Source organism: Cynocephalus volans, chromosome 6, assembly GCF_027409185.1.
Source record: "Cynocephalus volans isolate mCynVol1 chromosome 6, mCynVol1.pri, whole genome shotgun sequence".
Lineage (NCBI taxonomy): Eukaryota > Metazoa > Chordata > Mammalia > Dermoptera > Cynocephalidae > Cynocephalus > Cynocephalus volans.
In genome coordinates this window covers 134,858,206-134,882,307 of record NC_084465.1, presented here as the reverse complement: position 1 = coordinate 134,882,307, position 24,102 = coordinate 134,858,206, and the positions used below count along the sequence as shown (strand labels likewise).

The 24,102-nt window shown below is 36.7% G+C and overlaps 1 protein-coding gene across 2 annotated transcripts; it reads right to left on the bottom strand.

Annotated features, from left to right (window-relative positions):
• Positions 1 to 1,619: 1,619 nt before the first annotated feature.
• On the bottom strand, positions 1,620 to 23,857 carry SUV39H2 (SUV39H2 histone lysine methyltransferase). 2 transcript variants are annotated; one of them, XM_063100301.1, is made up of 6 exons: positions 23,711 to 23,857; positions 21,007 to 21,152; positions 6,364 to 7,035; positions 4,854 to 5,000; positions 3,240 to 3,369; positions 1,620 to 2,178 (listed from the first exon to the last, which is right to left on the bottom strand). In XM_063100301.1, exons 1-6 carry the CDS (start codon positions 23,733 to 23,735, stop codon positions 2,072 to 2,074), a joined length of 1,227 nt encoding a protein of 408 aa, XP_062956371.1. In that variant the 5' UTR covers positions 23,736 to 23,857; the 3' UTR covers positions 1,620 to 2,071. The 2 variants fall into 2 exon arrangements, with proteins under 2 accessions (XP_062956371.1, XP_062956372.1); XM_063100302.1 differs by lacking the exon at positions 21,007 to 21,152.
• Positions 23,858 to 24,102: the final 245 nt, after the last annotated feature.

Here is a 24,102-nt window from a genome sequence, read left to right as displayed (position 1 = left end):
AAAACAACAGTATTAATATCTGTACAGTAGATTTACATTTTAAACTTGGTCTATTGCTCTTGAATACTTGCTTGATACTGAGAGAACAAATTCTGACATCTTCAGGAAACTAATTTGAAGAAGCTATTGACTTAAAATAGCTAAAGTCCCTAACAGCTTCATTTAAATAGTTTATATTATTTTACTGCTTAAGTTCAGCTTTTAATAACAAAGGTAACATAAGTATTTAAGATCTCAAAGGCCCATTAAATTTCTATTAATAAGGACAAAAGTACAAGTTTACTGAAAACAGTCTTCTTTCCTTTGCCCTCCAGTTTGAGATTTTTTAACATAAAAAGTAGATAAGTTCAAATAGACAGTAAAACACTTATTTTTAAAAATTACATCTTTAAACCATGTGAATTATAGTTCCAGGTAAGCTTGTTCTCTAGGGCATCCTGTAAACCTTGCAATCCTTTCTCACCACTGACCCTATGTGACTAATTTTTCATAAAGAAAACACAGGAAATGCTATTAAGGTGAATTTTTCCCTTGACACATTCTGTAAATTTTGATTAGCAGATATATACTCTGAGACTCCAAACATGAAAACAATTTATCCTATATTATGAAAGAGAAAAGTCGTGATGGCAATATAATGAATAATAAAGTATACTTGCTCCCAAAAGAGGTTAAGGATTAAGAAGATACTTGAAGTGCTACATTCTTGAAGTCAGTTCAATTTTACCCAAGCTTATTTTAGGCCATTAAGGCCTAGAGCAATGAGCTTAGGTAGAATTTATTTAGGAATACTGAAAGCTGGATTTATCTGCTGCATTTATCTTCTTGTTGGACACAATCAGAAATCCTAAAATCAGAAACAGATGAAAATGCAGTTTTTCCTGACTGAGGTTTTATACTATGCAGGAAAAAAAAATGAAATGAAAAAACAACAAAAAAAGAATATATTCCATTTCAGTCTTCATAGGTCAACTAATAAAAGGTCACAATTCAGTCACATACTTTGGCCAAGTTTAGCTTTATCATGTCTAAAAAATTCACATATAAAACAAGTATCAGTTCAAAATATAGATTACTTTTTAAGAGGCTGTAAGAAATATAAAAATAATTAAATTTGGTGGAAAAGAAATGTTAAAACTGCCTGAAATTGAGAGAATGAAATGTTTATGTACATTACATTATCATCAGGTACAGCTGCTCTCCAGATATCATGTTTTACAGTTTAGACGAGAGGTACTCAACATAGATCTCCTAATTCATGTTACTAAGAGGTGCCCTATTTCCCCTGTCTGGCGCTTCAAAAAAACCCTCATGGTTCCACTGTCCTGTCATTTCAAAGAAGCGTAAGGCCCAGCCATTCTGGGCTTTCAGAGAGAGCTTTTTAGAGATTTTTCTTCTACAGAATTAAAAAATCTTTAAGAATTACAAGTTCAGACATACACCCCCTCATTATGGTCTAGACTGCTTCGAAATATGAAATCAAGCTGAAATTAAATTTTTCACATTTAATTTTATGCCTTAAATATCTACATTAATGCCAATGTTTTAATGAAAAAGTAGAAAATAGAGTATAAAATTCAGTATCACCGATTTGTCTCAAACACAAGTACAGTGAGTATTAAACAAAAATAACAATATAGTAACAAAAATAGAACTTGTATATTTGCCCAAATTGAATTATTTCTCCAAATTCAAGGTGTATGGCAAGTTGAATGTTTGATTCCAGCAACTGTTACGTTACCAGTTTAACACTTTTCAAACACTGAAGGAGGCATTTCTCTATTCACATAGATTTCTTAAGTATGCATATGCTGATAGGTAATTAGCTCACCTTCCATGTTTGGTGTCTGACCACTAAATACACATACTCACATCAGTCTACGTGACCCTGTGTCTCTCTTCAGAAGCATCAGTAATGCATTTGGCAAATGTCTTGAAGCATGAACTGGAAATTAACTTAGGTATACTCTTGATAATACAAAAATTAGTCCCAAATACTTATTTTTTAAAAAATTTTAACAATTAGAAAAAACCAAAACTACAATTATCATCAGCTCTATTTTCCAAAAATTCAGTTGAGGTAACCTCTGCAAGTCACAGCTCCACATTTGCATACAGTTCTCACCCTCTTTTTGTTTGGACTATGGTCAATAGAATCTGAAGATATATCTCCAGAACCTGAATACATAGAAAAGAAATACAGGAGAAAGAGTTAAGACAATTTAGAATGAATTTCAAATTTTTTTTTAGTCTTAAAGTAGCTAGCAAGGGTGCTTACATATCCAAGACCAATAATATTAAGTTATCTCCCAAGGAAATGTAAGTTCCCTTTGTATTTATAAATAAACGTGAATATTCTGAGACAAAGCATTATGTATTGTCTTGAAAGGACAGTGTGGGCTAATAATAGGTAAAGCTTATGTTATTAGCCCATATTTGTGAGAATGGATTTCTGAAATGATGAAACTTACTAAGAAAATCCAAATTCACTTCATTCATTACATAAGAGCACATAAAGTGAGGTAGAGCAATAACAACATATAAAGGGCATCATTCTTAGAAAAACAAAGAAATGAAAACATTTCTATTGTCACAATAAAGCAAACAATTAAATGTTCTTTTTAAAAGCCATATTCAGGTAGAAATGGAATAATTTCACATGTGACTTTTTTTTTTTTTCCTTTTTTTCTTTTTTTTTTAAAGATGTCCGGTAAGGGGATCTTAAACCCTTGAGTTGGTGTTGTCACCACCATGCTCTTCCAAGTGAGCCAACCGGCCATCCCTAAATAGGGATCCAAACCCACGGCCTTGGTGTTGTCAGCACCACACTCTCCCAAGTGAGCCATGGGCCGGCCCTTAAGTCATATTTTCAATCTCTTAAATATATACATCTTAGTAAAGATTCAGAAAAGTAGGCTTACAATTTTTTTTAATGCAAGTAGTATAGTACTGAGAAAAGATATTATAATAAATCAGCTTCCAGAATGGAAATTCTGAAAAAAGTCAGGAGGTAATGTGATGTAGAAAGAAGAAAGACCATTCCTCCAGCCCAAGGTCAGGCAGATCTGGGTTCTAGCTTTAGCTGTCAAATTAGCTTTGGATCTTAAGACGACAAACATAACCTCAATTTTTTCATCTTTAATATTAGTTTGGTTCAGATGATCTAACATCTTTTCCTACTCTGATTTGATTCTTCATATTAAAACAAACACCAAGGAAACTATACTTGAAAACCATACCTTTCATTTGATAATCAAAAGTCAGCTCTTCTCCAGGATTTATGGTTCTTGTGGAAAATAACGCTATTCTGGGAAGACGAGTATCGAGGTTATCAATGAAAACGTTGAACACCTGAAGATTTGGGTCACACTAAAAAGGAACATTAGAACCCATTTAGGTAAAAGTGATGTGAATGAGCTCTTCACCATGCCATATAAAATCTCTAATTTCCCAGGGTATTCATTTTTTAAATACCAGTGGAAATTAAGTTGCTTATTGTTTAGAGGTCTTTGAAGCATGCACATTTAAAAATACTGTTTTCACTTATAAAAAATTTCAGACATACGTAAAAGCAGAGAAAACAATATAGTAAATCTGCACATATCTACCATGTAGCTTCAACAATAATCAACATGTTTGCCAATTTTGTTCATCTAGTCCCAACTCTTTTTTCTGGAAATTTTAATGCAATGCAAATTCCAGATGACATTATCATTTCACCTATAACTATTTCAGTAAGGCATATACTTTAAAAAAGTAGAATAATTATTTAAAAATCAAATCAGCACCACAGAACTCAAATTGCATATTGCATGGAGTTTCATTGGTAAAATTCTTGCTCAGAAGTATTTGATATTTTGAGAACTCTCCACTAAATTATGGAATATGCAAGAAGAGAGATCTAGAGAATCATACTATTAAATAAGTGTTTAATTGTACTTAGAATATATTTAAGGAGTATCTCAAATTTATCGTTAAGAAAAAAATTCTTCATCGTAAAAGTTTAAGTAAATCAGAAAACTAATAAGGGAGTCAGAAGGTCTCTGACATTTAACTGCTAATCATACACTAGTTTCTTAGTATGAAATCCATCAGAAGTTTAACATGGTCTACTTCCTTGTATGGTCAGCTATATAACTTACTGTCTGAGACATATTTTTCTTATTATTTATAAAATATTATCTATAAAATGGAGATAATGTCAACTCACAAGCCTAATGTTATGTTTCCACCTGACACTTAGGAGGTGCCTAAAATTAACTTCCCTTATTTTTGGAAATAGTGTTTGTAGGTTGTAAGATTCTGGAGTTAAGATTCCAAATGTATTCTAAGTTCTTTCAAACATGAATTAAAAATTAAGGAAGAATACTGATTTATAACTTAGAAAAACAGCCCTAAATATTTCAATATTCTACAAATCCTTAAAAAAAAAGTTAACGTTTACATTTTGAAAAAAATACATTTATCTTTAGTTGTACATTCTAAAATTTAGTTAACTTCTGTAAGACACCTGTATAGTTGTATGTATATTAACGCCTCTCATGAATTTCCTCCTTTGATATGAAGATAATACCTATCCTATAAGGTTATTGAAAAGTTGTTATTGGTTAAATAAAATAGCATATGTAAAGACCCTTGCAAAATGCATGGTGTTCTGCAGGCACCTCAATGTTTATTTGCCTAGTAATAAAAATACTATTACTTAACAGAAATGTCCCTCATATTAAAATACTTCAGAAATGTTAAAAAGGTATGTAGTTTAAAGATAACTGTCCTTCAACCATAGAAACTCATTAAAAACAGTACTAAGTTGTATTACTAGTCTTGTCTACAGTTTAAGTATTTTTTCTTACACTGTGATTCACAAAATGAGACACATTTCCAAATCGAGCTGCATCCACTGTGAATTCATCAGATTCATAGTCCAGATCAAAGAGATATGTGATGCCTTTGTTGTCATATAACTGCCCTCGTCTTTCAGCTTCTTCACTTGTGATTACCTAAACAGAAATACAGTATATTATGTAGCTATTGCTGAACCAAAGAAACACTCATCCATAAATCTATTTATATAAATGCCTACAAATGTTTAAAAAGTATGAAATTCAAGTGTCATTCACACATTCACACAAACTAGAAGCTTGATGGAAAGAGATGAAGAAATGAAGGGAAGAAAAAAAGAATTACAATTTCTTAAATAGAATTTGAGACAATTAACAAGTTGCATCACTGCACTACTTTCATTATAATTAGGATGTTCAAAAAGCTGTGCAACTATAGCTCTCTATAGGACATAACTGAAGGTAAAGGACTAAATTTACAAGTATATATGCTGTAAATATGCTCCAAAGACACACTTTTCCCATAATGAATCTTTGTGCAGTTATAAATGGCAACTTATTAAATGCAGGGAAGAAGATATGTTATATTTGAAGTCAACTGTATGGAAAGTTTTGTTTTGTAGAACAGATTGTTTTCATGAAATTCCATAGTTCAGAACCATTATCTACAGTCTTCCCTTAAGAACACAACTTTATCACATGCTAGCTCAAAACAAAAACATCTAAAGTGATTCATGCTATCAACCACATTTGGCTGCTGCATTAAGCCAAAAAAACAATAATTTGTATATGATCTAGTATTCCAAATAGTGATTTATAATAATATGCCACTGCCTATAAGTATAAAGATCAATACAGGAATCTCATTTAATTTCAGAATTCTAGAAGAATATAGACAATTATAGATAATCCCAAAAAACCAGTCAGATTTGACAAGGCCCAGTATGCAGTCACACTCATCTTTCCAGCTGAAGCCACCATTCAGTTTGAGGCAGTGTGGTGCAGTGCAGTGCTGAAGAGCATTGATTTTGTAGTTTTGAATCCTGGCTCTTGTTTACTTTGGGACCTGTGTGATTTTGATCTCTCTATAATGTCTTTCATGTTCATACAAAAGAGTTTTGCCAACTACACTTAACCATTTTTGGCAAAATGGATGAAGTAAATCATAACCTGAAATTTGAAAGTCAGCATGTTTAGATCTGATTTTCATATTAAGACTTTTATGTAAAAAATCGTTGTCATATTTTGAAATTTACAAATTCTAGGTTCATGACTATGAGTGTGTTGAAAGTTGACTATATCAATTTAATTTATTATTATATATATTTGTTATTTAATAAAAGTTTATATTCCTAACTATGCCAGTGAACCCTTCTCCTAAACCTGAAAACGAATTTCTACATATTTCCAAATGATAATACTAAAATGCACCAAATATTTATGTGACTGAAGTAAAAAGGGAACTTTTCAAAAGTGTAAACCTTACATGCACATTACTTGCTATGTGGTAAGTTGCACATACCTCTCCAACATATTCCATGACAAAACTCATTCTTTTAATCTTCACAAGGGTTTTTACACCCCAGCCACAGCCATTGCTAGTTCGAAAGATGCAAAGTGAATATTGTGTACCTTTTTGTACAATCCTATTGGGACAATCAGGTCCACACTGACACCTTGAGTTGCATTCATAGATGGGGGTACCAGGTGGGATTTTAATTTGCTGGTTTTTATTATAAGCCAAAAGAACTCCAGCTTCAGCAGGACAACATTTCTCAAAGAAGCAATCTGTGCAGGAACAACCAAAGGTAGCTTCATTTACTAAGCTGATTCCAGGAGCTGGTCTGTATTCATTAATGTAGAAGAAGTCTGAAGGTGGGCCCTCTAAGTCAACAGTATTTTCAACAAATATCATTCCTTTATGATTCTTTCTTCTGTTGAGTTCATCTTGCCATCTCTGTAGAGCTATCCTTTGTTTAGCTTTCTTTACAATGTACTCAGCAAGGGCAGGTTTCAAAGCTTTGTTATTATTTTTTGGAGTTACTGCTTTGCCTTTCTTTACCTGAGATAAATAATTATGCTTGTCATTAGAGAATTGCTGAAGCAATAATGGGCACTTGAGATTTTGCAAAGGTTCCCAAGTATTTGTAGAATCTGGCCATCCTTTCCATTTTACAAGATAATATTCCATATCCTTAAAATACAAAAGAAAATGCAAATCAGATTATATTATGTAAAATAATTAAATATCTTAAAGAGAAAGGTATCAATTTTCATTTTTCTTAGCAACAATTCGGAATATGTAAAGAGTCACATGTTCCTAACAGATGAAGTACAAATCATACAAATAAAACTCTTTCTTTGTATTACATAAAATGTAGAATTTAGATGTGGCATAACATGTTCAACAATAGGCTAAGAGTCTTAACTGGAGAAAGATAAAGGTACTGAAACTTAGGAATATTTTACTAAATAGTGATTAAACAAAAAAGTATTTATCTTGATCATGGAAATAGATGGTCCCAAAGCTAACTAGTTATGACCTAGGTTAGTGGCTTAACTTGGCCGACATACTTACATGTAGGCATTCGCTAAGGTCTATAATTTAACACTGTCCCATTGTCAATGTCATGGGCGCACATCCCCCTCAATGTTCTAGAGATACACTGTCCAATACAGTCATGACTAGCCAAATGAAGCTACTGAGAACCTGAAATGTGGCTAGTCTAAATTGAGATCTGCTTTAAGTATAATACAAACTGAATTTCAAAGACTTAGTACAAAAATAGAATATAAAACATCTCTAACTTTCTAAAAATATTGATTACATGTTGAAATAATATTTTGGATATATTGGATTAAATACATTATTGAAAGCAATTTTACCTGTTTCCTTTTATGTTGTTTAATGTGGTTACCAGAAAATTTAAAATGACATTTGCAGTTCACGTTATATTTCTATTGGACAGCACTATTCTGGAGAATGCTGACTCATTTAGACTCACCCATGAGTGGACTAGGGAGCAGGCACTCAAGCCACGGAAGATCAAATATTTTGACTTATCCTTCAGACTTTTGTTGGCTACCATGGGACCTGGAATCTTGCCTTTCCACGTCAGTGACTTAACTATGTTTTCTTTCCTTAAAGTCAGGCAATGCCATGTTCATTAAGTTTCTCTTTAAAAAGGCAGTGAAGTGTGTATAATTAACACATTCTGAAGTGAAGTCTCTCAATTTTTTTGGTCCTCTGAAAAACTAACATATATCCACATGCCCTGGGGTAAAATAAGATCATAAAATGCTTCTGAAATATGAAAGTAATTAAACTTCACTTGACAGTTTTTACCATTTTAATTTACAGATACTGAAAAAACTGGGATACATTTGTTTTCCCCTAAAAATTTTAATAGTTTTTATTATAAAGGATGCCCATAATAGCTGTTTTAATATTCATAATTTATTAATGACAAATGACCTGAAAGGTCTAAGCCATGTGGTATTTGACACATTGCTGAGGCATAAATTGGACTGAGGATCACTGTGAGGCAGCTGTGCAGTGACAAGTCACCTATGCATGAGTGAGCCTATTTACCTCCATTATTTGCATCTTAATGTTTTATTACATATTACTCAACAAGCAGTAATTCTTGTGAATTAAAAGAACTTTGCTTCTCTTTGAAAGCTGGTCAAAAAAATTTTTTTTCCTGTTAAAAATGTGATTAAATTATGATGTAAGGATATGCACAAAAATTATACTTCCATGAAAATATATATTATGTTCCAGAAAAAAAAAAAGCCTAGACATACATTTAAGTATCTGTCAAACTGAGCCTCACTAAGGTCTAAGGATTTTTCCCTCTTGTCAGTTTACTACTACAATTGGAGATTGTTGTTAGCAGATATCTGTTCACACAGAAGCAAATTTGAGATCCAATTGGTAGTATATAACATATCTACTCCCCTTAATTCTAAAAGTTTTTAATTTTTCTGATGTCAGAATAACGCAATGCAACCCTAGTCCTGTTTTTTTCTGACAGTTTTTCCTACCATAGCTCTGCGTTATACCAAAATGTTTCCAGCAAACAATGAATAGAAATATTGGCTTTAAGTAAAATGATTAAATTATCATCCAGCAAAACTAACATCTGCCACTGAAGTTTACTTCCAAAATACTTTATCGTATTATTAAATCTTGGATGAATCACTTGCATGTTAATTGCAGTGGTACCTACTTAATTTATGGACAGTAAATATGCTTATAAAAAAAACATGACTGCCATTGGCAAAATAGTGTAGAAATATTAGTAATCCTTCACTTCTTTGTAGACTTATTAAAAAATTTTATAAACATATATTACTTTTAAAATCCAAAAAAGATGTTTCTATTTTGAAAAATAAGATAATTTTTACACTGACTTAAGAAACAAACTAATTTAATAACCTAAAATTCCATATAAAAAGCCAAAAAGTTCATAAGCTTATATGCACTGTTATTCTGATATGTAATCAACTCTTGATTACCTATAGAAATGGAGTACAATGGTAAAAACAATCCATAAATCACTCCTATGCAATTTGGAATGCAGCATATGAATTTTTCCTTTTAGACATTCCCCCACTATGGCTTAAGTTAAATTCTTTCAAATATTTTAGTATGTATAATAAGCAGATGAAAGTTCAGTTACTAAGGGGTGTGATGAAATATAAGATACCACAAGCGTTCAGGAGTGAAATATCATTGGGAAAAGGCAATAATATGCGTAATAAGTAGCAATGCAATATAATTTTAAATGCCAAAACAAATAAAACAATCAATACCATTAGAATATTTAGTGAAGTCAATATTGGTCAGACAATCAGAAAAGGGAGCAGAGGAAGCAGAACAAATTACTCTGTGAAAGACTGATAGAATTTGTTGGGTAGTAAACGTGGTAGGCAGGATGAAAAACGTGAGCAGAAGCTTGGAGCTAAGATTTACATGAAGTATCTAGAAAACAGTGAAGAGATGGATTTGTCTAGCTTTAAAGGTCAGAATGCTGAAGTGAAAATAAAACTGTAATGGTAAGGCAAGAGCAAATTTCAAACAACCTTGAACACTTGGCTGAGGTATTAGAACTTTACTGTAGGTCAATGGTTGTTACATTTCCTGGAAACCATGGTGCTTCTGTAGGGATTTTCATTAAATGCAAACACAGTTAACTGCATCTTGTTAATTAGGAACAAGTTTACTAATCTTCTGTCAAACCAATGATCTCTTCAGTCCTCATCTTTGTTGACCTCTCCATAGCAGCGTCCACTGCCTGACCCCATTCCTTAGGCTTCAATATCATGATTCTCTCTTCATTCTTACTCTTTCTCTGCTTTCCTCACTGAGACTGCTTCTCCTGTCCATCACTTAAACAACGCAGATACTCAGGACTCTGTCCTTGGCCCATTTTCACACTAAACCAGTGTTTCTGCCTTTTAAGAATCTGATAAAAGCTACGGACCTTTCCATAACAAAAGTCACACATGTAACATTTTGGATAATCTCAGGATATATGGATTGCAGGTTAAGAATTCCTGCCGTAGATGCGCTCTCTGGGCAACCTTATCATTCCAATGATTTTAACTATTAATTGTATACTGATGGCTCCCAAAACTGTATCTACAACCCCATATATCCAATAACCTACTGGATGTCCAACAGGTTCTTAAAGCAATCTATCCATACGGAACTCACCACTGTCTTTCCTAAACCGATTCTTTATTCCTCATCATGGTGAATCTTACCCATCTACCTACTCACACGAGCCATGAACCAGGAGGTCAATCTCAATTCCTTCTTCTCAATTCAATCCATCACCAAGTTTCTTTAGAGATGGACTTCTTCCTGTCCATCTCTATTATTACAGCTTTATTTACTTCAGGGCCTCAATTCCTGCCTGGATTATTACATTAATCCCCCAACTAGTTTCCCTGCATTAAGACTGACAACACTCCAATCTATCCTTTTTTAATAAAGTGTAGAGTTTTCTTTTAAAAACAAAAAATCCACAGAACCAGTCATTCCATTGTTTTCTTGCTTAAAAAATATTAATGGTTCCCCCACCGTCTACAGAATAAAGTCCAAATTTCCTATTATAACAAGGAAAGCCATTCTTGAATTGGTCCCAATGCCTCTCTGGCTCAATCTCTCATTATGATCCCATTCACACACCATCTTCTAGCCATACCAAACTACTTACTCCTAGTACTTTGACATGCAGGCCTTTTCATACCTTTTCGCTGCCTTCTTCACAAAGTTCTCCCTAATTAGAATGGCCTCTCCATTTGCCTAATGAACACTTCCTTATTTCAGTCTTATCTTTTTATGTGTAGAGAACCCTACAGATATTTTAAAATAGCTCATATGTCACCTCTCTTATGAAGTCTTTCCTGCCTTTCTTGCCCAAGAAGAACTGATCACTGTCAACTCCCTTTGTTCCCATTTCTAATTTAAACTATAAGCTATTTGTGGGAAGGGATGGAATCTATTCTTCATAGCCCCAGAACGGAGCATAACTGCCCACCATGTCTTGGGTTTTTATTAAATGTTTCTGAATATTTAACAAAAAATATGACTACCAACATGAATTAATATAAAAATCACAACAGTAACTATATGAATTTTTAAAAGAAATGCAAGCTGTTAAACTTAACCTGGAGAAAGCAATTCATGGTTTCTCAATATCTGTTTTGTTATTTGCTAACTGTCTACAGCCAACCAGTGGTAGCAAACAGCAAAACAATTTCCTAATTTTCCATTAGCTATTTTTTCTGCCAATTCTGAACTAATCATCATATTCACTACTAGTGGTAGAAAAGCCTGCATCTGATTATGAAAATACCAGTGGTTCCACAGAAACATAGTCTGAGAACTATTATGGTCAAAAGAAAGTCACTGGATTTTCACGCCAGTAACTGACAGTAGGAATTGTGAGACCTGGCTTAGAGATCCAGCAATGAAACAAAATGAGCCATGTGACCTTGGAAAAGTCCTTTCTTGGAGCTCTGTTTTCCTGATCTCTAAAATCTGGGTGGTAGTTTAATGATTTCTGTGTTATCCTGGTTCTTAAAAAACTACTCTAGGTGCAGTCTTCTAGAAATATTAATCTATTGTTAGATCTGAACTATTCTGTTTGTGCCATTCAGTACAGTCAAGGTTCTAGAGACACAGAAGTACCTGGATACTTTCAGAAGTCAAAGTTGTAGGTAATACTTCTTACTTAGCTTAGCTTACTAAGGCAGAAACCTCACCAGTGTGCCTGGGGGCTCTTGTTCTTCACTGTTGAGCTGAGCATGTTAAGTACCCAAAGTTTTGTCAGAAACCGCTCAGTATGAAGGGGTGATATGGCAAGAACACTGCTGCAGAAAAATCACGTAGCACTAAGACTAATACTATAATTTACATCCTTTAAATTCAGCTAGACCCCCAACATTAATTCATGATGGTAACAACCCTTTTGTTCCCCCAGACAGCATTCCTTCCATTTCCCAAGTTGGCTATTTCATACCTCCTCCACTTAGCTCAAGGTCCCTGTCCCACTACCTCCTCCACTATCTTTAGCAGCATATAACCTTTGTTCCTAATGCAGAGAGAAAACAGAAAGCTCCAGTATATGATGTCAAGAGAAGGTGGATGCAGATACAACAGAAGAGATGTACAGTAGATGCAGATACAACAGAAGAGATGTACTTCCTGTACCAATTATTCCTCTTTCCTCCAGTCTCTTCAGTTTCTACACCTCTACTGGTTCTCACATTTAAATCTCCCTCATTTTTAAAAGCAATATAAAACTAAACCTTTTTTGAAATCTAAATACTTATATAGGTAAAGAATCCCTAAAAGATATGACATTTCAAGAGTGAGAGACTAAAACCAGGTCACAGGATAGATTTCAGTATATGGCCTTTTAATAACATTCAGTTTTTTAAAGCACATGCATATATTACCTATCCATTTTTTTAAGTAAAATTTTTAAAATTATAAACACGCTTACAACCCATGTAGCCCTCTCCCTCTCCTTTTCTTCAAAGATAGTCATCTTGGAAGAATTGTCCATACTAGACACTGCTTTCTTACCTTGAATTTATTCTTTCCTTCATTCTTTTGGCTCTTCCATCCATGCCAAAGAAGCTGCTCTAAGGGCATTAACAGCCCTTCCACTGCTAAATCCACGGATTCTTCGCAGTTCTTCCTTGACCCTCTGTTCACTACTCTCTTGTTGACATTACTTCTTCCTCAGGCTCCCGTGTTTCACTTGTCTGGTTTTCTTACTACCTTTCTTGACAGTTTGTCTCAGTGTCTTTGACAGTTCTTCCTATGAGCACCCCTTAACTATTCCTCAGGGCTCATTCTCAGTCCTGTTCTTTTCTTGTATTTGCTCTGCTTGGACTACTGCAAAAGCCTCTTGCCCCCTTCAATCCATTCAAGGCACAACAGCCAGGGTAATGTTTTCAACACATACATCTCATCGTGCCACTCTCCTGCTTAAAACTACTAAATGTTTCCCTACTGCCCTTAAATCCTTTTCTTGGCCTATAATGAGCTGCACTTTCTGGATCCTGCCCATCTTCTCAGCCTCCTCTCACTGCCTCTTGCTGACTATGTTCTCCTCCCAACTTCTGTTCCTTGAAAGCCTTCTTTCTATCCCATGAAGAAGTCAGGCTGTCTTCTAACTCAAGACCTTCCCTAATTTATCTTTTCATCCTTTAATACTAAGCTTAAACATCAGTTCCTCGGGGATACGTGCCCAGTCTCTCCAGGATAAGTTAGATCCTTTTCTTACATTAGCACTTACCTCAACTGTAATTACGTACTTGTACAATTGTATTTAAGGTATTTTTACCCTCATTAAAAGGTAAACTCCATGATATCAGGGATCATCCCATGTCTTTAATTGCCGAGATTCCTAGTGCCTAGCACAGGAAATGGTAGATGGCCAATAAATATGTGCTGAGTTAATGAATGGGTAACTGTATCCACTCCTAGTGCTATCACTATCTTTTTCCCAATTACTTCAAGATCTGTGTTTCCAGTTATACCTCACTTTGATTTAGAGCCACATCTCCAACCTCCTACTTAAAATGTACTCAACTGTCTTCCCCAAACCCAGTCTAGTTCCTCCTCCTGTATTTCCAGATCTTGGTGAACAGTATTATTATCTTTACCAATGCTCAAATTAAAAACCCGTATTTCCCTAGATGTGGCTCCGTCTCTGCCAGACCCCCAATCAACCTTGTCCTGACCACAAACCACAGACTTGAAAATTTTACATCCTTAATAATTTTTTAAAAATTCACCTACTTCTCTTCATGGCCACTGTTAATACATTAGTTCCAGCACATTCATTTCTTGCCTAGGTTACTCCAACAGTCTTTCAGAACGTGTAGTCGTGTGTGTCATTCCCTTCCCTGCCGATTCACTTTCCTCACTGCAGAGAAAATTCTCTGAAATACAAATCTGATGTGTCCGTCTTTACAGAACCTTGCAGCTGACTCCCCATTGCCTTAGGATGGCCGGAAGATCTTTCACTCATTCTTTCCCACTCCCATCTCCTACCACCTCATTCTCTAAACAGAAGCCAGAATGAATTACAATACATGTCTTTTCAGGCCCCAGTTGGACATCAGCTCTTCTGGGAAGCTTTTGGTGAGCTATCCTAGGTATGCCTCCCCCAGATCTTGTAATGATGTTTGTCACAGCACTTATGATATATGGTATATTACAATGCATTATTTACTTGTCAATTTTTCTCACTAGGCTGTGAGTTTTTTATAGGGAGGGATTGTTTCTTATCGATCTTTATATTCCCAGTGCCTAACATTGTCCCTGACACACAGAAGAAACGCAAATACCTGATGAGTGCGTCTGGGAAGGAAGAACAGGAGATATTAGTCAATAGAGTGCTACTATACTCTAAGCTTGAAGATGGAAAGGTCTAGTCCAGTAGTGATTGTGGGGACTGGAGAAATGACTACAGTAAAAGACATTTCAACCCACTAACCACTAACTAAATGCCCATTCCATACTAGGGACTACCGTGAGACTCAGTCCTGGCCTTCAAATGGCTGACAATTTAGCACGAAAGGTATGACACAAACCAAACTACAAATGTAACAAGGTCTAGAATAATGACAAGAACAGTGCTTTCTAAGTCCTGAACATGAGGCAACTAATTTTGCTGGAGGTGAGGAAAGGAAGAAGAATCCACAACAGGTGGTAACCTCTGTGCCAAATCTTAAAGGCTATGTAGAATTTTGCCAGGCAGAGAAGGGACACAATAGTATTCCAAAGAGGGAAATGGGTAAGAAATGCAAAAGGGCACAAAGGAATTAGGATATAAACCACGCCTGTTTTCAAGCTATGTTTCCAGTGCTTAGAACAGTGCCTGGCTCACAGTAGGTACTCAGTAGATCTTACTAAATGAAAAACATTACAAGTACTTCATTATGGACAGAGAGTAGCATATGTGACAAAAGATGAGGCTGGAAAGGTAGTTGGTGGCCAGATGATAAAGAACCTCAGTCCCATGCTAAAGTGTCTCACTTTAGACTGGGAGACAAGGGAACCATTAAAAGTCCTAAGCAAGGCCCCATGCAATCAGAGCTGGGTCTGAGAAACAACTGTAATAACACTGTAGAATAACGTACAAAGACAGTGTCTTCTAAGCTAAGTAGAGAGGGGCTGCACAGGAAAAGGACAAGGTCATAAGATCTTCCACTTCTGCTGGAGGATATTCGTAGGGTGTTGAGGGCATAAGTGAGAAAAAGTAAGGCTGCTTATTCCAAAGCCAGAAACCACACAGACGGATGAGAAAGACAAAGGAGACACTAACCAGCAAAAACTGTCTGAAACTGAACCACAACCCTCAGATTTCTGTATAAGAAAAATATTGGTAGCTCCCTCGATATAAGCACAGACCCTAGGTAACTAATTCTCTGGGAAAGTATAATAGGAATGAACAGGAAGAGACAAATAGAGAGGTACAGGTAACACAATGTGATCACTTATTAGATTTAGAGGGTAAAGAAGGAAGGAAGAATTAAAGATGTATGAAATGATAAGGTTAGGTAACTGGGAGTACTGTGATTCTGTTAACCAAAATAGGGAACACTAGCAAAGAATAAAGATTTGAGGGAAGAAAATGCATGCAATTCTGAATGTGTTGAACTTTGGTACCTGGGTATCCAGTGAGAATGAAGCCCATAAAGAGGTTAAGGCCTCAGAAAGATTTGGGAGTCATGACCTGAACATATGTAAATAGAAACCACTGGGAAAGAGGTTACTTACAGAGCAACTATAAAGTGAGAAGAGAGACAAGGACATTGCCTGGAGATTATTTACATTTCAAAAAAAGAAGAATAGAAGACAGTAAAAATGATTCATAAAGAACAGTAAGGAAAATAGATGGGAAAAAGGAATGAAGATATAGCTAAGTAACAATAATGAGAGTAAACACTGATATAGTACTACCACATGTCAGCCTTTGTTCTAAGCATCCTATCTATATTAATTCATTTATTGCTAATAATACCCTCTGAGATGGGTACTATAACTATCCTCATTTCATAGATGAAGAACAGGAAGGACAGAGAAGCTAAGTTACTTGCTGAAGGTCACATAACTAATAAACGATAGAGCCAGAATTTGAACCTGGGCAGTCTGTCCCTAGACAAGAGAGTTTTCAAAGAAGAGGTAGCCTACAGTGTTAAATATGGCAAAGGAGTAGAGTAAGATCTGAGGTCTTTGAATTTGGCAATTAGAAGGTCACTGATAGGGGCACAATTCAGAATAAAATGGGTTGATAAGGAGGTGAAAGATTTCTACAATGAGAACTATAAACTACGATTGAAAGAAATTAAAGAAGACACAAAACGATGGAAAGACATTCCATACTCTTGGATTGGAAGAATTAACATTGTGAAAATGTCTATACTACCCAAAGTGATCTACAGATTCAATATAATCCTAATCAAAAATACCAATGACGTTCTTCACAGAAATGGAAAAAACAATCTCAGTATTTGCATGGAACAACAAAAGACCCCGAATAGCTAAAGCAATCCTGAGCAAAAAACATAAAGCCAGAGGCATAACACTACCCAACTTCAAATTATACTACAAAGCTATAGTAACCAAAACAGCATGGTACTGGCATAAAAATAGACACTCAGACCAGTAGAGCAGAATACAGAACCCAAAAATCACCCCTCAGGCTTACAGCCATCTGATATTGGACAAAGGGAACAAAAACATACATTGGGGAAAAGACTGCCTCTTCAATAAATGGTGCTGGGAAACTTGGATATCCGTATGTAGAAGAATGAAACTAGACATGCACCTATCACCCCATACTAAAATCAACTCAAAATGGATTAAAAACTTAAGTATAAGACCTGAAACTGTAAAATTACTAAGGGAAAATATAGGTGAAACACTTCAGGAACTAGGTTTGGGCACAGACTTTATAAACATGAGCCCGAAAGCACAAGCAACAAAAGAAAAAATAAACAAATGGGACTACATCAAACTAAAAAGCTTCTGCACAGCAAAGGAAACAATTGAAAGTGAAATGACAACCTATAGAGTAGGAGCATCCAACAAGGGATTAACATCCAAAATATACAAGGAACTCAAACAATTATACAGTAAAAAAACAAATAACCCAATTAAAAAATGGGCAAAGGAACTGAATAGACATTTTTCAAAGGAAGGCAAACAAATGGCCAACAGGTACATGAAAAAATGCTCAACATCACTAGTCATCAGGGAAATGCAAATTAAAACCACACTGAGATACCATCTCACCCCAGTTAGACTGGCTATAATCAAAAAGAATGAGAATAACAAATGCTGGCAAGGATGTGGAGAGAAGGGAATGCTCCTACACTGTTGGTGGGACTGTAAATTAGTACAACCACTATGGAAAACAGTATGGAGCTTTCTCAAACAACTACAGATAGATCCTGCATATTATCCAGCAATCCCACTTCTGGGTATAGACCCAAAGGAATGGAAATCATCATGTTGAAGGGATACCTGCACTCCCATGTTCATCGCAGCTTTGTTCACAATAGCCAAGATATGGAAGCAACCTAAATGTCCATCGGTGGATGATTGGATAAGGAAACTATGGTATTTATACACCATGGACTACTCTGCCATAAAAAGAATGAAATTCTCCCATTTGCAACAACATGGATGAGCTTGGAGAAACTTATGTTGAGTGAAATAAGCAAAGCACAGAGGGATAAATATCATATGTACTCTCTCATAAATGGGAGCTAAGAGATGAGGAAGAAAGGAAAGAAAGACCACAATGGTGCACTGGACTTGCAGAGGGAGAAAACATACCTAGGGACACAAAGTGGAATGGGGAAAGGGGGATGGGAAGGGAGGTCAGGGATAATTGGGTGGGGGACATGCAGTATAATCACAATTTGTATTAATGGACATGCTGCCAGTATGGATCTGGACAGCTTATCTTAGGCATGAGTGGTGACAATTTGCTTTGTACCCCATGAATATTCATAACAAATAATAAAATAAAATAAAGAATATAATGGGTTAAAAAAGTTAATAGGAAGTGAAAAGACAACCCACAGAATGGGAGAAAATTTTCTGCAAAGCATATATCTGATAAAGGACCTGTATCCAGAATATATGAAGAACCAGTACAACTGAGTAATTAAAAAGGCGAACAACTCCCCTCCTTCAAAACAACCAAAAAAAAAAAAAAAAAAAAAAAAAACAACAGGCAAAGGATCTGAATAGACAGTTCTCCAAAGATATACAAATGGCCAATAAACACATGAATAGATGCTCAACATCATTAACCATCAAAGAAATGCAAATTAAATCCACAATAAGATTCTACTTCACAGCCATTAGGATAGCTATAATCGAAAAGTCAGAGAATGATAAGTATTGGCCAGGATGTAGGGACACTGAAACTCTCATACACTACTGGTGGGAATGTAAAATGGTACAGCACTTGGGAAGATAACCTGGCAGTTTCTCAAATGGTTAAACGTAGAGATACCATATTACCCAGTAATTCCACTCCTAGATATATACCCAAGGAGAAAATGAAAACTTATGTCCACATAGAAACTTGTATGTGGACATTTGTAACAGCATTATTTATAATAGCCCCCAAATGGAAACAACCCAAACATCCTTCAAATGATGAATGGATAAACTAAATGTGATATATCCATGCAATGGAATATTATTCGACAATAAAAAGAAATGAAGTACTGATATATGCCACAACATGAATGAACCTTGAAAACATTATACTAAACGAAAGAAGCCAATCACAAAGTACCACATATTGCATGATTCATTTTACATAAACATGCAAATAGGCAAATCTATAGACACGGAAAGTAAATTTAGCATTTGGCTAGGGTTGAAGATGGAAAGTGACTGAGGAGGTTTGCTAGGGGGTGATGGCTAAGGGGTTTGAGAGTAATGAAAAATGTTCTAAAATTGATTGCCTCTGAAAGTATGCTTCACTGTACACTTTAAATAGGTAAATTGTATGAAGATATGTAAATTATATCTTAATAAAGCTGTTAAAAAAGTTAATGGGAAGTGAAGTAAAATACAGCAAATACTTACATGAGTGGGGAAGGTCAAAGGAAGATTTTTGAAGTCTAGGGAAGATCTGAATATGTTTATGATTAAAATAAATCAGTGAAAAAAGCAAGCTTGAAATAAAAAAAGACACCACAGATTAAGCAAAGTCCCAGAGGGAGTGGACAGAAAGAAAAAAGAAAAATGGTGTCACCTCTGAAAGAATGACTGAAGATACAGATAACTGGTGGTGAAGGTAAACTGAGAGTTCATACCTGAAGCATCCTATTTTTCACTGAGGTAGAAAAGGACGTCTTCAGCAGAATATGAGAGAGTAAGGGGTAGAGTCAGAAGTCCAGAACAGTAATAAAAGCTGGAAAAACTGCTGACAAGAATGGGAAAAGAAAGCAATAGATAAAAAGCTTGTCAAGTAGAGAAAGCAATAGATAAAAAGCTTGTCAAGTAGAATTGAGCAGTGTGAGAATAGAAATAAGTTTTAATGGAACCCATATGCATGATTATATATTCTTAGCTAGAGTGGTCAGTCCCAGGCTTGCAAATGGAGATGACTGGGGTATTTCAGGGACTGAAGGATGCTGAGTGTAGGTAAAATGCTTGCGTGGGGAAGGCAGTGGTACCAAAGGAAGATGACATTTCAAAGGAAGAATAGGATTTAGTGAATGATTCAATATAGAAGATGAAGGAGAAGAAAAACAAAAAATTAGATAGGATTCCTGACTCACTTATCTGAAAAAACTGACAGATTAATGACCAAAACATAGTTTTTGCAGAGGGAGGAAGGCTATCAATAGATGAATTACTCAAAAATATAACTGTAAGATTTGGATCAAAAAAGCTTAGAAGAACAAACCTACAAAAATTTTTTTAAAAATTAAAAAAAAATTTTTTTTAATTAAAGGAAAAAACAAACAAAAAAAGAGAATAAAAAGAAACAACAACTACAACAACAACAAAAAGAACCACCACCCTGTTATTTTTAAGAGGAATAAAGGGTGGCCCGGAGAAATTAAATGAGTTTGCTGAAGTCATAGGTATGAAATGAAGGCTAGAAATTACCTTGAAATGCAGGCCATTCTACTACATGAAAGAACATCACTAATACCTAGAGTTTGACATGATGGCAGGAAAAACAAATGGTGATGCTTCTTGAGGAAATTTAGCAACACTAAAATTGGTTTGAAACTCTAGGTTCATTTCATGTGATAGTGGGGAAATATGATCCAGAAACAAAATGAGTGACAGGAGAAGCCAATCTGAGATCAAACATTTGCTCTGGTAATCCACACGGAGATAATCAAGAGTTGGATGTAGAATGATATAAGTACCTTAAAATATTCTAATGCAAGAACATGTTATGCTTTAAAATTCTGTTAATGTTATTTGGCCATATAGATGATAGGACATATAAATTTATCATGGTTTAGAATTTTAAACATTAAGAAAAGCTTTGCTTACTTTTAAGGTTCTTTCTATGTTACAGAAATATGAAATACTCAAGTCTGATTGGGTCTCTTTTAAGGGGCTAGATATTTGCCTTACCTTTACTACCTTGTAGTCACACAAGTATTCCACCTCATAATTGTTTAGATTCCTTTTGGTGATTCCAATCGATTTACATGTGAGCTTTTCTTTTCTACATAATTCCTGAAGAGTATCAATTGAAACTAGGCAAGGCACACACCAAGCTACAATAAGAAAATAGAATTCTTTACTAATGAAATAGCTACTCAGTTAAAACAAAAAAGAGAAACTTAAAACCTCTAAATCCCCACCCTTCAACTAGCAATTTTACAGGAATAAAAATTCATGTGACAAGAAACCAGTTATGTGTGTTCAAGAAAAAGTTGAGCACTGAAGACCTTAAAAGACCTTTTGGTAAATTGGTCTTCTTGGATTTTCTCATGGATTTCTATCCTACTATGTTTAACTGATATTAATTTCTACTAATAGACTTAAACCAAATGTATCATGTCTGTAAGCTTTCTTAGATTACATTTATAAACGCACAGGTTAACCGAGGTAATGTTTTTGACTTTCCCCATTATATCCTACATAGAATAAATTGCTGTTTTAATAAAATGTAGATCTCTAGCACATACTTACGGTTAGAAAAATATCTAAAATATATTTTAAAACACAATCTTTTAATTTGTTTAAAAGTTACTTTTTTCATTTCTTTTAATTAGACAATATGAACTGAAATCTAATTGAAATATAGTTCTATAGTTGCACACTCATCATATGTCCTAGTTTTCCCACTTTGGGATGTTGCATGAAATTTTAACTCCATTTATTATTTTGCCCATGCTGCAATGTATTAGCAAGGTGAACAAAAAGCTGTAATAAAAAATGGAGAGTAGATTTATTTTTGTAATACTCATTTCCTGCACTATTTCTAAAACCAAGATTTACAAATCGAAATGTTCAATTTACATAACCTATATACCAAACTTGAAGAAATTCAGCCATACTTATAATCATACTCAAAATCTTACAGAAGCCAGAAATTTTGTTGCAGAAGATTTTACCCTCAAATTTCTGTAAACAGTATGCTACCACAGACTGAATTTAAAATAGAAATGAACAAAACCTGATCTTTAGAAAAATGTAATAAACGGTTTTATGGCTAGTGTCATGGTAAGCACACTTGTCCTCCGCCCTAGTCCTGGCTGGGCCACCTAGCAACTTGACTGTAGTGAGGTCTCAATCTTTCTGGGTGTCAGATTCACTGAGAAAAATGTGAGAGTTGGAAAAAATTGGGGTTAACAAACAAAATCTATCAGTAAACTCAAGCTTTACTTGGTAGCTCTCCAAGGTAGTTGCCATAACCTTTTGTGTTTTGAGGTAATTTCCAGAGAAAAGAGAACACAGCTGCTCTAATTTTACTACATCCTTTCCTCACGTTCCCCAGCTCACACAGGGACTCCATTGCCACAAACCCTTAGGCACAGTTTCCACTACCCCAATCGCTGCAAACGACTCATCATTCTAAATCAAGAAAGGGAACGTATTTTCCCCCCAAAATTTGGAAAAGAGGTTGATTGCTTTGGGCTGGCGGCTTGGGGACTGGAGCAACGGTGGAAGAGAAATGATCCCATAAGTCCCTTCCGCCTAAAAAAAAGTGAGAATGTTTTGTGTAAAGTTAACCTCATTATACGGATCACGTGCAAAGAAGGTTCCTCTTGAGTATTTACCCAAGGTGTGTTTGTCTGCTGTTCCTAAACATTTTCATCTCGTTGAGGGTTCAAAACACAACCCTCAATGGAAATGCTGTCTTTGAGAGTAACAAAAATTTGTATATTATAAACTGCAAACACTTGGGGGAAAAAACTCAAAAACCCGACAGTCTGTAACAACGTAGAAAAGGATTTCATTGGCAAGATGAAATATTTCATTACCACCACAATAACCCTCCACTAGCTCACACTAACCCCTGCCATTGTTAAAGTTCAGGGATCTTGAGGTCATAATCCATGTGGAGAGAAGCAGAGCTCGAAAACACCTTTAAATTCCAGAATGCAATCAAAGTCCCTGACGTGCAAAGCGCGCGCGACACGGGGACACGGACACACACACACGCTCAGTACCTAACTCTTCAGCGTCCACAAAAATAATACGCACGTTCCTGGTGGGTAGAAAAGTTACCGTAAGCCACAGCTTCACCGTCAAATATCCACTTTCTGGGAGATTCTCCAACCAGACACCTAACCTCCTAGTGTGTCCGCATTGGGGGATCCTCGCTTTCTTATCACACTCTGGCCCCAATTTCTTTTCCCCCCGACACTAAGGTCATGTTTCCACCAGCGGGGGTTGTTTCCCTCTTCCCAGTTCAAAGCCACAGCGAACGCCACACGCCCCGCTCAAACCACCACAAAGGAGTCCAGCCGCAGCCGTGCCCACAGGACCGCGCGCCCGGGGCCGCCGGGGCCGGCCGGAGACCGCCGGCGCCACACGGACACCGGGGGGCCCGGGCTCGAGGTGGGGAGGCGACGCTCCGCAGCCCCGCGCATCCGGGACTCGCGCGGGCGCCCACCTGCGACACGGGGCGCGGGCAGGGGAGACGGCGGGGGCAGCGGGCCGGGCGAGGGACAGCGGCCCGCTGCGCGCATCGCGGGGGTCGGGGGCGTCAGCGGGGCGGCGTGGGGCGTCCCGCCACGTCGCCGTCGGGCCAGCCCCGCGGCCGGGGCCTCGGGCGTGTGCCTGGGGACGGGGAGGGCGGAGGGCGGCCGCGCTCCAGCCTCACCTCCTCGCTCCTCGGCCGCCGCCATCTTGAGGAGCTTTCATTCAAACTGGCGCGGTCTGACGGGATAGCTCAGCTGGCCCGACGCCCCGCCCCTGCCCGGCCCGCGCGGGACTCGGGGGCCGGGGCCGGGGGCTGGAACCCACGAGGCGCTCTGACGTCTGCGGCGGCCAGTGCGCCTGCGCCCTACGGAGCAGGCGGGCGGGGGCGGGGCAGGGGGCGGGGCGGGGCTGGCGCGGGTTCAAGGGCTCTCCGCTAGGCTGGCGGCTCCCTCCCTCGCCTGGCAGCTCCGCGTCTTCATTCAGGAGAATGTCCGCCGGGCCTTTTCCCGCTGCGCCTTCCAGTCTGTTTCCGTAGGCACTACGTGCATTCGGCAAAATCCAGAACGGGCGGCG